Here is a 15,670-nt window from a genome sequence, read left to right as displayed (position 1 = left end):
CTCACAATTTGATTGTTATTAATAGTTTTCTGACTTTGTACAAAATTTGGAATTTGCATTCATACTCTTCCTGGTAAACTGTTCTGATGGGTTTATTAGTTAAAAATGAATACACAACAAATGCAACAAATACTGAAATAAATCCATGTTTCTTTCATCCAAGTAAAATGAAATAAAATTGCAACATTTGACAGGTCTGAGTTTTTACAAGATTAGTTTTTAGTACAAGATGAATGCCTAAGAACTACTTCAGAGACTATTTCTTTCTTGACCATGGTTTTAAAAGCTGATATTACTTTTTTTTTTTTTTCCTTCCTCTCTGCTTTCACATCCTCTGCGATTCACTACATTATTAATTTATTAATCTCCTCCTGGTCCTGTGGAAGGATGTCACAGAGAGGGTAATGCGTTTTTCGTGTATACAGGGCGTACTCCCAACCATTTTCCATCAGAGCCTGGACAGAAGAATGGGTACAGATTCCCAGAAAACTCCAAAGGGAGAGACACGAGAAGGCACTTTTCTTTAACATCAAAGAATGAAAGCACATTATGGTCCTGATCCAGGAAAACACCTACTATGCTGCAGGGCTTGCAATTTCTTACATCCGTCCCACCAGTTAAGCTGTATTCTCCCTGAGAAAACCGCAGACTGCGTAAATTCCCCTTTGGGAAAGTATTTGTGTTGCTCCTCAGTGTATTTCTAATTTCTTCACACACCACACCCAGCTCCCACTCTGATTTATCCCCCACCTCCACTTCCCAGTAATGTTTCTTTTCTGAAAAACCTTCAGTAGCCACCACCACCGCTTTGGGCAGGATCTCTTCCTGGGTGGAGGACTTGACCCTGTTTTTCTCCTCAATGATGAGGCTGGGATGTTTGCAGTTCTCATCTAGAGTGATATTAACTTGAGAAAGGAAGAAAAAAAAAAAGAAAAAAATACAAAGCACCAAGTTACTTCTGACTTTCAGGGAAATAAACAGTAATCTCAAAGGAAGCAAATAAAGGAGAGAAACAATTACAAAAAAACAACCAAACAAACAAGCAAACAAAAAAAAAAACAAACTTAAATGCCCCAGGAATATACAGACTGCTTTTGTCAGACAAAAACTCAATAGCAGAAATAATATTCAGCAGGGTATGCCTGTTCTCTGGCTTCATGCTGCCTTTATTAATTCATCTTTACTCTGACTGAGGGGATCCAGGCTCTCTGGTCAGACCCATCTGGCAGCAAAATTTTTTGGAGTAAAACATAAACCTGAATCTCTCAAAGCCACATGATATGTAAAAAGGCCCTATTTGGTACAGAAATGATTTACCCCAACTTGTGACACCGAGAACTGTGTAGATGGAAGATGCCTAAGAAAACCTGGGTGCCTGTTTCAACCAACAGGCTGCAAAATTTCCTCAAATTCTGACAGCCTGTGAATTTTTCATAACACAAGGGATAGACTCTGGTATGTACGTGAAAGAACATGAGGTTTATGGCAGGTGAGATTTGGCTTACCTGCATTCTTACGAGCTCTCCTGAAGTCTGCAAGAAAATAAATGAATGATTAATTAAAATTACTGCAGAATGTTACTATACCTAATTTTAGTACAGTATGGGGTTGGAGGGGTGTAGATTTGATAAAATTAGTTTTTATCTTTCAACTCACCCAGTTCATTCTGGACTTTTTCTGAAAGAGACAGAAAGTTATATTATCCTCATGCATGGCAAGGCTCTTCTGTAGGGTGTCTGTGTTAATAACAGTCTTTCCAATACTACATTACTTAATTATGACCTGGCTTAGGATTCGGGAAACGATGCTACCTTAACTCTGGAGGGCTAGAGGTTATCTAAACCCAAGCCAGTCGCCTGGGCTCTGTGTAGAGCCAGGAGAAAGAGAATGGCACATCAGAAAGTGTTTCTTCTCTGCTGTTTCAACCGCCTATCTGAAACTACTTTTGGATGTCTTAATCGCTCAATGAGGGAGCCAAGAATATTGCCTTAGCCTCAATGCCCCAAATTTAGATAACTAGTTAGGTGAGCTGAATCACCTGCAGGTACACACAGGACATGTGGCCAGGCTGCCAGACCCTGTCAGATGACAAACAGGAGCTTCACATGGCCAACAGTTAAAATGCATATGAAAGTATGTATATTTTTCCTTCTTTCTTTCAAAAATATCAGTTTGTTAGCAGGAAAGAAAACCTGTTTTCAACTCAGCTACAACAAAAATTAAACCCTTAAAGAACTGAGATGATATTCCCTTGTTATGGAAACATGTTCTGGAGTCCAAGATTGTGTCAGATAAACACTGGTTTTTAGGGACAACTAAGTCCAGGGGTGGAAAAGAATGAAGTGCTGCAATAGCCCTCAAATGGTGGCACAGTTCAGTTCCAAAATGGTATTTCTGATCACAAATAATCTAAATTATTTTTAAGGCCCGAAGTTAACTTAATATCCTTACCAATTTCAGACAAAATATTCTGATTTTCTACAAGGAAACAAAATTAAATTTAAAGTTAGGACAACTAAATCAGGCGAATTATGGTACACTCACTAAGCATTTTGCAATACTAATATATAAGTTAACTATATATAGAGGTTAATCTGTTTATTACTCTGTTTTTATATATATATATATTTTTATATATATATATTATATATACAGGAGTAATCTCTTTATCTTTGTAGAATAATAGACATGCACTATACAAATTTTCCCCAGTATTAAATAATGTGTTGCACAAATATTCCTGAACACAAGACACGACAAAATAAATAAAGGAAAATATCAGAAACAATCAGGGAGTGATTCAGAACAAATAGCTCCCAAGGATATTTACAGTTCATAAAGCGTCATAAGAGAAGGAGAGTAAAACCTCTCTCAATAACACAAAGCTTGCGATTATATTTGTCTCTTTTACACAAATAAAGCCCAATTTAATCCTTTTTATGGTTCTTAGCTTCACCTGGGGACATAGCTTGTCACAGTTGCTTTTTGAGAACTCCTTTATTCTCAATGTTCAACAAGAATTGCGCTGGGATTTTTCCCATTCTATTCTTTTTAATGCTGTGATCAGATGCTTTAGTCGTTATTTTGTTCTGAGATGCAATAAATAAATTAAATAAATAAATAAATAAAATAAAATGTTCCACTTAAATATTTTCTAGCAGAAAAATAACACGAGAGAGAGAGAGAGAGATATCTATATATACTCTCTATCGATAGATATATACATATAGATAAAAAGAGAGAGACTGAATGTACACATAACACAACTTTTCAGTTATCTTTCTGGTTGGAATAGGGGAGTTAATCTTTGCAAATGTGAAGGTCTGAGAGTGTTTTCCAACTCTAGTATTCAAAGCTGCATAAACGACCACTATTTTATTAGAAAGGTCGCCTGCAAAGCATGTTTCAGGGTATGGTTAAAAGAATAGTGTGTGGCACTAAATGCAAGGTAAAAAAAAAAATGTTATTTTACCCTTCTGAAAGCTCTTCTGCTCCTCAGCTGAAAAACAAAGCAACAAACCCAGAAATAGCAGAGAATGATACATTTTTCAAGACAAAATCAAACAAAATGTGAGTGAGTATTTCAGTGTTAAAGAATGTTTTCATTTAGGGAACTGAGGCTTGGCATAAAGTTCAGAATATAATTTCAAAATAGGTGGGGGATAAATTGTCCTCTGAAGATACCCATCCCGTAGAATGAGACTAGACTATTAACTTAGACTAGATACACAAAATTTGCTGGCTCAAACCAGGTTACATTGAAGATAATAATACCAGATATCATTAATTTAATTAAAACCCCTAGCTTTAGAATAGAAGGACATTTTCAGTATGGGCCCTCTTTCAAGACATTATAACTTTTTTAAATATGGAGGATTCTTCTAACCAAAGGATACTCAAAACCAACACGACAAAGAAGTCAAGATACATTCTTACCCAGTTCATCTTTGAGTTGTTCTATCTCTGAAAGAGATTATGTTTAAATATTAAAAAACCATTTCCTTTCCTTTTTTTTTTTTTTAAACAGAAATACATTGAATTTCCCATCTGTTCCACTGTGTTTTGTATAGCAAGAGCTAAGATGAAATTAAATGATCCAAGCTTCATAAAAACGACCAGATGTTCTCCTGCTATAAGGCAGCCAGAGTTATTGTCTTCATTATGCTGGTACCTTCCCTTAAGGTAGGAACAAAAAGACTGCTCAAGAAATTCACCTTGGCAGAATGAAGTAACTAAGTTTCACTGAACTAAGGAGAAAATACAGAACTAATATTTTAATGAGGATGTGATTGAATGGCATTGGCATGCGATCGAATGGCACTGGCATGCGATCGAATGGCACTAGCACATCCATCTGCAGATGGTTCTTAGTACTTATGTTGAAACAACGGAATCATGTCCAGATAACCTTAAACATGGCTTTATAAAAGATATAAATTATGTTTCTCCGTAAGTCCATAAGGACTACTCAAAACTTTCAAAAAAGTTTACTGGATTTACTACATCTCTGGCACACTTTGCATACTCAGCTCGCTTGCTCTTCACAGTAAAAGCAATCTTCTTATTCTGCTTTTGTACAACGCAGTCCTAACCAGGACTTTTATAAGAAGATCAGAAAACTTTTTTTTGATTGTTCAGGCTCTAGAGCTTAATTCTTTCTTTTATTACAGACTGAAATTCAGCACGAACCATGATCCCAAATTAAGAACACATTAACTACCCGAATTAATCAACAGAAAAATTTGCAAGCTCAAATACTGAGCAAAAAATACCAGGCATAGATCAAACTTTTCCATAGAATTAGTCCTTTTCTTTGCAGTAGGCATTGATCATCTTTAAATGGTCAATATAAAAGGTATTGCAATGATTTAAAATTTTTTTTTTATTTTACAAAAGCAAGCAAAACAGTCACTAATATTTCCTGAGCTCAGCTTTTATCTGGTTCTAAAGGACCAGAGAGATTTATAGATAGAAATCACTGAAAAAAAGCTGTTACACTTACCTTCTTTAATGTCCTTTTGTGCATTTTCTGTGAACAGAGAAATATTTTTATATCCTAAAAATAATTCTTCAAGCACTTCAAGACTACAACAGAAGTGATTAAGCCACAACAATTTGTACAGAATTGTAGAATCATAGAATCCTTTAGGCTGGAAAAGACCTTTAAGATCATCAAGTCCAACTGTTAACCCAGCACTGTCAAGTCCACCTCTAAATCATCCCCTAAGCACTACATTTACCCATCTTTTAAATACCTCCAGGTGGGGACTCAACCACTTCCCTTGTCAGCCTGTTCCAGTGCCTGACTACCCTTTTGGTGAAGAAGTGTTTCCTAATATCCAACCCAAATCTGCCCTGGCACAGCTTGAGGCCGTTTCCTCTTGTCCTATCACTTGCTACTTGGGAGAAGAGACCGACCCCCACCTTGCTACAACCTCCTTGCAGGTAGTTGTAGAGAGCGAGAAAGTCTCCCCTCAGCCTCCTTTTCTCCAGGCTAAACAACCCCAGCTCCCTCAGCCGCTCCTCATAAGACTTGTGCTCCAGACCCTTCACCAACTTCGTTGCCCTTCTCTCGACACGCTCCAGCACCTCCATGTCCTTCTTGTAGTCAGGGGCCCAAAACTGAACACAAGATTCAAAGTGTGGCCTCACCAGTGCTGAGTACAGGGGGACGATCACTGCCCTGGTCCTGCTGGCCACACTATTCCTGATGCAACTATATTTATATATAGTTGCGTGTATGTATTTGGATGTATATATATACACACATAAATTACTGGTTTTATTTGAATACTAGGTAACTACACTTCAAAAGTAAATTATTTTTTATAAACTGAGTTTAAACAAGTACAATACAGGTATTGACCAAAACAAAAATAAAATCTTTTTTTGCCTCAAGTTAAGCCAGTTTGTTGCAACATTTGAAACAAAAATACTAGAGATCAAGCACAAAACATATTGTGGTATACCTATATAGGTATACCTATAGGTGGTATACCTATATGTGGTATACCTATAGATATACCTATATACCTATAGATAAAGAGAGACTGAATGTACACTCTGCTATTTCAAACTCACAGCCATTCAGGGACCAGCAGCTAAAATCACGTTTTACAGAGTCACAGATAGTTGAGGTTGGAAGGGGACGCTTGGAGATCCATCTAGTCCACCCATCCTGCTCAAGCAAGGTTGGCCCAGGGCTGTGTCCAGTTGGGTTTTGAATGTCTCCAAGGTCGGAGACTCCACAACCTCTCCAGAGCAACCTGTGCCAGTATTCAAATATCTTCACAGTAAAAAGACTTCTTTCTGTTCTCTGATAGTTTAGTATATACTCAGTTTTATTTCACAAGTCATACTGACAGGTGGCAAAATTCTGCAAAATGGATAGGAAGTGTTTCAGAGATGACTGGATGTGAATTTTAATAAAAGTCTCCATAGATTTGTTCCCACATACTCTTTTCTTTTTTTAAATTCCAAAACATTTTTGTTTGTATGCAAATTTCTGAGATTAGTTCCCAGGCAGCATTTCACTCCCTCAATTATGGCAAAGGTGTGTTTTCTTTAGAGTTGCCATCAGCATAAAACAGTCACTAGATATATTCTGCTTTTCTTCTGTAAGTCAGAAGTCACAAAAACCCCAAAAATCTCATCCTGAAGATTAAACGGTTCAGAAATTGAAGTAAATATTCAGACAAATAATGAGGTTTTCATTTTAAAAATGAAAATAACTTCCTAGCATATAGTACTTTCCAAGCAGAACACGTTGGATTCTCCAGAAGTTTACAAAGGCTACCTTTCGCCCGGGAAGCTTAATTTTTTTTTTTAATTGTTTCTGTAGTCATTAGAGAGTCAAAAAACTCCGTGTACAATTCAGAGGAATAAGTTGGGTTCCTCCTCTGAACTGTATCCCAATTTACTTCATTGCTGGTGAAAGATGCAAGTTATCTAAAAGAAGCTATATAGTTTCCTCTTTTTCCTAAAACTTTTTTTTTTTTAATATAAAAGTATTTCTAGAAAAAAACATTTTAAAAGTATTTCCAGTTTTCACATGAAACAAATTTTTTTTATTGAGAGTTTTGCACCTATTGAAATTTGGAGTGGGTCTTGGCAGGGGAAAAATTGCTCTGGAAACACCTTCTGGTGAGAACACGCTGCCACTTGTATGCCCTGCTCAATCCCATCTGTGTGGCAGCTTTAACCGTGCTCCAACATGGTATTTGGGGTCCTGAGGGGTCTTTCTATCACAGTTTTGCATAAGGGCACTAGGAAATGTTGTAATGCTCTGAGGAGCCTGGACATAAAGCTTGGGGAACTGTCAAAAAGTCATTTGTGTGGAAATGGTAAACTTTTAGATAGCTAGTGGGTCAGGGGGAAGAAAACCTGTGAAATTTTTTGCACAAAAGGTGAGTCACACCAAAAGCTTTTTACCACTTCTTTCAACATCTGCAGGCAGAAAAGCTGAGGTTAAATGGGATGCAAGAATTTCCTCATTCCTCATCAGGAGCAGGAATCAGCAGTGGACCAGTCTTTCTGTGCTGGCTGTGCATAAGGTGACTTACTCCCCAAAGGCACCCCAGCTGGAGCCTACAGGTAGATCACGTCAACCAAAGTCCTAATCTTTCGAAGTCTCTGTCATAAAAAAACCTTAGGAATACAACTAATTAGCCCCATGGTTTATACCACTGGCCAACATTTCTACTGTTGCACATATCTTTCAAGATGTTCGTGATGAAATATAGTATTAATATGACTTTTAAATATGGTATTAATATGACTTACTTTCACAAGTAGTTGTCTTATTGTTCTCTGAGAGAGAGAGGGGGAGAGAAGAGAGAGGCAGAGAGAAGGAAAATGTTATCTTACTTTCTTCTTGCTTGTAGGTTTTCAAATGAAACTTCATATTTTGTGGTGGTCATGCTTGGTAAGGAAGCAACTTATTTTCAAAATATCTTGGTTTGCATATACTTCCATTAAAACAATGAGAAATCACAGAGAATTTAATGAACAAAACTAGTGATGCTGAAGGCAGAAAAAAAGTCAAGTATGCTGTCTTGGCAATGGATTTTTGTTGTGGAACTGTCTTACTTAGAAAGTAGCTTATAAAGCAATAAAATTACTTGCAAATAAATTAAGCCAATAAGACATTTGGGTACACTAACATATTTCAGTTACATGCAAGAATCGTTTATATTTCAAAAATGAGATTAAGTTGCAATGATAATTTCACATAGTAATATGTCAATTCATATTGGCAAATGTGATTGTACAGGTTTATACCCCAAGATGTTGGAGTAGTAAAGAGATACTTAAAAATCAATCTGCAAAGAAAGCAAAAATACAGTAAAAACCCACGGTTGAAGAATCACGAGGGTGATTGTTCATAATCCTGTACCCTCCTCCCCACATAATTCTGGACATGGTGCTGTCTTTCAACTGGCTTGTATGAAGCATTCATCACTTTAGTATGAAGAGTGGAACTTACTTCTGAGTTTATAAATTGCAGCAATAACCAGGAATATGCTCAAGAGCAGGATCACGACAAAAGCCGCCAGCCAAGGGGAGGTGGCAGGAAAGAAGACATCTGCAAATTATTTCAGATGATCAGTTATAACTTTCTTCGAATTATCAACTTTATACTTTGATTACATGCCTAAAGTGAAACAAAACAAATTTGGATCTAGATTTCATTCCTAGACACCTGTAGGAGCAGTTCACTGGGACTTTTTACATCCCTAGACTATTTTATAAAGCACCATCAGAGATTTGTGTAAACCACTGAATTAGAATAGAATAGAATATTAGATGTTATAGTAATAGAAACAGAAGTGGAAGAAAATGAGAGAAAAAGAGAGAGAGAGAGATGGAACAGCATCCTCCATCCTTGCAAGTGAGAATAAGCACTGCTCAATAACAAGATTTTATTTCCCCCGGATGGCATTACACCCATGGAAGGGTGGTTTTATTATTAATATTTTGACATTGTTTGGGAGTTGCCCATGGAACCTAATGGTGGTTCAGTGCAAAGACCAAGAAGTATCACTGAAGAAAACTTCTGTAGAAACTGATTATTCTGTTCCACTAGAAATCTGAGGTTCTGGGGCAATCTGCTCTGCATGCATCAGCTCACTGTTTTTCCTCCCAGGCCACAAGGATACAAGCTCATACTCACCCGCAACGACAACTGAAGATTCTGTTGTTGTTTTCAGCAGTTTATCAATTATTTTGCAGGACACAGAGTTTCCAGATCCGGGTTTTAGAATGATGGAGCTGCTGGTATTAGCAGTGGTGGTGCCAGTGGTGAGAGGAGTCCCAGTGACATTGTCTCCTCTACCATCTGTCCACAACACCTGAACTTCAGAAAACAACCTCTCAGAGAAACATTTGAGTCGAATGCCATCGTCCTCATAACCATCCAAGACAAGCAACGGATCATGGCCACCACCTAGAGAAGAGAGAGACAAACGGATTGAGCTCTGCTCTGCAATCGCAGTGGTTTTAAAGGCTAAAGGGGAAGAAGCCTGTGAGAAGTTTTGCATTTATGATGCCCTGTAAGTGTTTTCCCCACGGAAGTTGCAGCCCTTACCCAATGACATTAGCACATCCTCTCACAACTCCTCACCAGGAGCAGCAGCTGCAAATTAGAGGATGAGGAAAAGCACATAGATGCATTTGAAACACAAAGCCATCCACTTCAAATTACAAGTGTCCAGCGCTGCCACACATCATGCAAGTCAAAATTACCTGTCACCTCCCTTTGTAGTGTTGATAACATTAGGTTATCTAGGTATGTTCATCTCACCGAATTTTAGCCACCTAAAAGCTAAGTTTCTCATTGAGGCAGTCCTCTTGCAGAGAAACCATGGAGAAACTGACTTCCCTACAGAGTGATTCATTCACTGGGAAGATGGGAATCTGAGATAAATCAATTATGTTATGCCTGTCTTCTCCTGTTGACCACACAGGTACCTCAGATAAATAGCTCTCAGGTGCTCAGTTTTAATGCCTACAGCTGAGCATGCTGAATCCCAGAACATAAATCTGTGTTAACATACAAGCCAAAGAAGTCATCTAAATCTGGACCTCCTTCAGTGGAGAAGAAAGTCATAGGGGGCATCAGTTCAAATCTATTCATAGTCTCTGAAATGGATTCAGTACAAAGCGAAATTAATCTGTTACAGAGCAAAATTACCTGCAGTGGGATGGTGTGTAGATACCAATACCAAGATGAAGATTACTCCTGTCAGCTGGACCAAGAGCCCCATACCTATGTGGAAGAGAAAAGTCTATGTTCGAATGCAAAATAAATGATGTGGGGTCGTGCACAGTTGAGTTACATCATTCCCAGATTCGCTCCAACATCTTGTCTGCTTATGTGCACTACCCACGTGCTTAACTGCACCCCAGACGAACCTGGGGAGTGATTCAGCAGCCAGAGAAGTCCTGTGATCGTTCCTATGGTCTGTGTGGAGACCCTCCAACACTGATAATAGTCAGTGGTTATGAAGTGAGCAATTCCTGAGCTGGGCAGACATGTGTCTCCTTAGTAGTACCAGTAACAGGACTTGAGATGGCTCCTTGGAATTAAAAAGCAAAGACAATACAGATACAAAAGCCCAGAACATAAATTCTGCCTTGAAAAAAAAAAAAAAAGAAATTGAAAATAAGGGCACATCGGTATTTTCTAAATTATATATTTCTCTTTGGAAATACTATAACCATTTTTTTCCTCAAATATTTTTAATGAAAGTAGAAATGAAAGTTTCTAAATTAACCAGGATTTTAAAGCAGAAGTTTCCAAGATTTATATAACCAAGCCCACTTTTTCTCTCTCTCTCTCTACATGTATAGGTATAAAACCATATATAAATATGTATATTATACTACAATAAATATAACTCAAATAGAAAAAAAAAAGGAAGACCTTCATTTGACTTTGACCTGGCAAAACATAATAAGCACTGCTTTGAAGTGCACCACATGTCCAGGCAGGTCATGGATTTGCTTCTCTCCTCCCCACCACACACTTTTTTGCAATACAAAATGGAACCTCTCATTAATTATGGCCCATCCGAACCACCCTAAGGATTTTCAGAGTTTTCACTGGTCATGGTAACTAAGACAACTAAAAATTTCTCAATGCATACTTTCACAGGAGGAGAAAATATGTCATGATCCAGAGGTGGCTGGTTTTCTTCACTGCTGGTAAAAGGAGACCAGGAAACTAAATGTGCTGGTTTGGGCTGGGATAGTGTCCCGATCCAGTGTCGGGGGAGGTTTCAATACGATCCCAAGGACGTGATTAAGACACAAACGAGGTCAAATGCCATACAACCTTTTGACTTTATTTTGGTGAACAAAGGGGTGAGGACCGGGTAGGGAGACAGGGGGGAAAAGAGAGAGAGAGAGAAAATGAGCAAAAGAGCGGGCGAGAGAAAAAAGAGAGCAAGAGCGTGCTCAGGCGGGTGAGAAGAGGGCCACATAGGGGAACTAGCTACCGCCACTCTGAGTCCGGCGTTATCCCGTTGATCAAAGGTCCAGCCAGTCCAGCCTCTGTGTCCGCAGGAGCAGCTTCCAAGGAGTGCGCGGGGTAGGAGGAGAAGAAAAAGAGAGCAGCCTCAAAAGGCACACGTGGTCCTTTTATAGGGCCATGCACATGTGCAGGAGGGGTCTGCGTATGTGCAGTTTGCTCTTCTGCTTTTCACGCCCTCGTCTCTGCGCAGGCGTACGTGCAGTTTATGGCCCCGCCTTTTGCGCCCTGGTCTCTGCATGGGCGTCCTGTGGCAGTTTCGTTGGGGGCTGGATGTTGAAGCCAGAAGATGGTGATAGAACAGCAATGTCGAGAAAATTCTGCTCCCATAACAGTCCTTGACAGATAGAGTTAATTTTCTTCATAGTAGCTAGTGGGGGGCTATGGTTTGATTTGTGCTGGAAACAGGGTTGGTAACACAGGGATGTTTTCCTTATTGCTGAGCAGCGCTTACACAGAGTCACGGCCTTTTCTGCTTCTCACACCGCCCCACCAGCGAGGAGGCCGGGGGGGCACAAGAAGTGGGAAGGAGACACAGCCGGGACAGCTGACCCCAGCTGAGCCAAGGGCTGTCCCACACCGTACGGCGTCATGCTCAGCATATAGAGCTGGGGGAAGAAGAAGGAAGGGGGGGATGTGATGGCGTTTGTCTTCCCAGGTAACGGTTACGCGGGATGGAGCCCTGCTTTCCTGGGGATGGCTGAACACCTCCCTGCCCATGGGAAGGAGGGAATGAATTCCTTGTGTTGCTTTGCTTGTGTGCGTGGCTTTTGCTTTACCTGGTAAACTGTCTTTATCTCAACCCACCAGCTTTCTCACTTTTACCCTTCCGATTCTCTCCCCATCCCACCGCGGGGGAGCGAGCGAGCGGCTGGGTGGTGCTTAGTTGCCGGCTGGGGTTAAACCATGACACTAAATTGTGTTAGAAGCCTAACACTTAGCTAGTTAATGATATATAGTATGAGTCCTAGTTCTTTTATCTTTTTGAGGCACAATATAGTCCCTTCCTATAGCCATTAAGAATGTGAGATTTTGACACGTTTTATTTGTTTTCGTAATTTCCTCTTTTTTTGAGCCTTCACACACCATCTTCAGGACTTTCTCTGCTGCCAGGATAACTAGAGAACGAGTTTCACTTTGGTTTTTGTATCATAGCTGAGTGATAGCACTACAAGAACTGGGATGCTTGGGATTCAAGGAAATAGGAAAGGAAAAATAGAATAGAATAGAATAGAATAGAATAGAATAGAATAGAATAGAATAGAATAGAAAAAGCACAACATATTGCAAAACACATAGAGAAAAAAAGCCATGACAACAAACAGCAAGTCTTAAAGTGCCTGTCAGGTACTCTGTTGAGACTGCAATGCCGACACCGTAGTAAATGTAAAGACTGCCACAAACACCTTGAGTAGGAAGAATAACACTGCACAATGAGCACAGCAGCTACAAGCAGGAGCAAAGAGAAGGATGAACAACAAAAATGAAAGTAACGCCCTGTGATGGTGTGCTTCCCCGCCCCCCCAACCTTTATCTCCCTTAAGCCTGCTCAGGCGACAACCACCAGTGGTGGTCATAATGGATGTGTCTGGTCATGACGGCTGCATCCAGCTCAAAGTGTATTCGGGAGACAGATAACAACACAATAGCCAAGGGCTATTGTGCAATGCGCCCACCTAACCACAATGAAGAAACTAAAATCTGTGGTCAGTATTCAAATATGACTATGAATCAATCAATAAACACTGAGCAGCCCAAGAACCCTTTGAGCTCTCCTGCCCAGCAGCAGGCTGCACACCAGGATCTCCCCTTGAGTAGGAAGGCCTCTCAAGGTTACTCCTTGAGGTTGAGAGTTTCCTTGCCACAACAGATCCTTGGTGACTGACTAATAGCATGCTAAACTTTGAAATCTTAGCTAAGCGATATAAAGCATTGATTGCGCGTATATAGTCCTTTAGACATAAACCATTGACCAAGTCTGGGACTAGGATTGGATCCAGTTGCACCTAGACTCCTCTCTGAGAAGGAATTTAGAAAGCAAGGGGGTCCTCTCCGAACCTCATGACTCAATGGGAGGGCCTCCCTGAGAGTTTTGTCTGACCCTGTCCCCTATGCAGTAAATAATCCAGTGTACCTTGCCATCAAATCTTGTTAAACCACTGTCGCGTTTACCATTGAACTTTGTTAACTCACTGTTTTATATCAATAAAGTATATTTTTGCTTCTCTCTCACTCCATCCGCGACATGCCATAGGAAACCGAACAAAAACAAAATGGAGAAGCGCAATAAGGGATCCGTGCCCATTACATGATATCGATGCTCATCTGGGGCTTTCCAAAGGGTCTGTACGTCCACATCTCACTGTCAGAGTGTGGATTTCTCTCCACTAAATCCGACCCTACTTGACCCCAAAGCCAAATCTAACTTTAAGCATGGCTTCAGGATAGACAGATATGATGGTATGTTTGAGGTTTTTCTCTCACTCCCAAGCAGCAGTTCACCATGCAAAAATACACACAAACAGAGCTCAGCAGAGATAATCCCCAGATCTTTCAGGACAACACCCAAAACATCTGGCAACCAACACAACACAACACAAAGCCTGCAGGAAACAACGGGCTAAGAAAACAGTCAGAGCTCTTCCCTACAGAAGCAGCTAAATAAGCAATTGCTTCAACAGAGAGAAACACAAACCTGGATTTCCCAAAACGTAGCTGCTCCTTAAAGAAACGCACATGCAGGTGCTTACATCTGTTGGCGATGTTCAGAAGGCTACTGGTACCTTTGGACCCTGTCAGCCACTGCAATCCTGACCATAAAACTAACCCTTTTATTTCCAAAGGTTACCTATTAACCTTTGCAATGCAGTACTGTGAGAGTGAAAGAAAATAAAAATGGGTAGGGCTGAGGATTTGTACTATCTGTGGTCAAACACTCTACGATAAGTTAGAAGAAATGTAAAGAGCCCTTAGAAAACTTCAGACAGTGGAAGCTTTCTATAATGCTGTGGGAAATGGACCCCAAGAAACTAGTAGGGCTGGCCAATAAATTACAGTTAATCTAGAAGCAGAATAATCACTGGGAAAAGGAATGACTGTTATTGACTGTGCTGTAAAAAAATTCTTGGTTTACCATCCTAGTAGTTGCCTGATGTTTGCCTTAGCCATGCGCCGAAGTGCTTGTGCAGGAACAGGTTTAGAAGACCTGAAGGTAAAGCAGAAGGGTGGACTATCTCCCATCCTGAACTACTACTACCACCATCTACTTCTAATAGAAGGAAGAACCAAGGTGAGGAAGGAGGAGAAAAGGGGACAGGGGAATAGGTTTTGCTAGGTGCCAATGTGATCTTGACGCTGGATGTTTTGGAGGAGGTCTTTTTGTAGAGAAAAAAAGCCTTCCTATTTGCAATCTTGCATCTATGTCCTCACTTGCTTTGATATTAGAAGATAAAATATGTGCCCTCCCCAAACTGACGGCATTCTCTATCTGTGCATAAATCAATGTTAAATATTTTGCATAAAACCTCCCCCCTCTGGAAGTCTTGCATTCTTCTGAGGCTATTTCTATGAACCAAAAAAAAAAAAAACAACCTCTCAATGAAAACGTGCACGCACTGCAGAGGGGGGAGTTTTAGCAAGTGAAAAGATATGGGGAAGGGAAATCAAACAGAATAAACTTATGTTGTTGCGTCTGACAAAATACTCCAGGCAAAGACAGTGTCATCCCACCAGAGGGAGTTGCGACCTCGGCGGAGCTGCACAGAGTTCGGTATGAGCCAAAAGGCAAGCGCTAGTTCTGCCGATACTTCTGCTTTTTGTGGATTTGGAAACGAAGAAGAGCCTCCCTTTCCTTCTACAGGTCACGGGAAGCTTTCTGGTTATCTCTGACAAATGGCTTATTTGCCCTCGAGATGTGCAATTCGCTTTATGAGCTGTCCACTTTCATCTCCCAGTCACTACAACTGCACACCCCTGATGACCAAGACAGTAAATATTATTCTCTATAAAGCATGGATTTTGTATAGTCGGTATTGCTTTGTGGTCAAATGTGCTTTTGGAATTAAGTTACCAGCCCCAAAAAAGCCCTTAGTACCCCAAATTATGACACCATTACTTGTCTCACCATTAATTTCTTTTTTG

The 15,670-nt window shown here is 40.0% G+C and overlaps 1 protein-coding gene across 1 annotated transcript; it reads right to left on the bottom strand.

The window, feature by feature from the left end:
- Window positions 1-207: 207 nt before the first annotated feature.
- LOC104022630 (butyrophilin subfamily 2 member A1) lies at window positions 208-14,295 on the bottom strand. Its single transcript, XM_087773097.1, has 12 exons — window positions 14,226-14,295; window positions 10,193-10,267; window positions 9,173-9,445; window positions 8,486-8,584; window positions 7,783-7,809; window positions 5,003-5,029; window positions 3,937-3,963; window positions 3,473-3,499; window positions 2,452-2,478; window positions 1,657-1,677; window positions 1,506-1,532; window positions 208-905 (listed from the first exon to the last, which is right to left on the bottom strand). Exons 1-12 carry the CDS (start codon window positions 14,266-14,268, stop codon window positions 391-393), a joined length of 1,188 nt encoding a protein of 395 aa, XP_087629223.1. The 5' UTR covers window positions 14,269-14,295; the 3' UTR covers window positions 208-390.
- Between the last annotated feature and the right edge of the window lie 1,375 nt (window positions 14,296-15,670).

Source organism: Nipponia nippon, unplaced genomic scaffold (assembly GCF_047370975.1).
Source record: "Nipponia nippon isolate SJK-2023a ecotype South Korea unplaced genomic scaffold, ASM4737097v1 scaffold_38, whole genome shotgun sequence".
NCBI classification, from domain to species: domain Eukaryota; kingdom Metazoa; phylum Chordata; class Aves; order Pelecaniformes; family Threskiornithidae; genus Nipponia; species Nipponia nippon.
The sequence above is the reverse complement of the archived record's forward strand: the minus strand, read 5'-3'. Positions and strand labels throughout refer to the sequence as shown.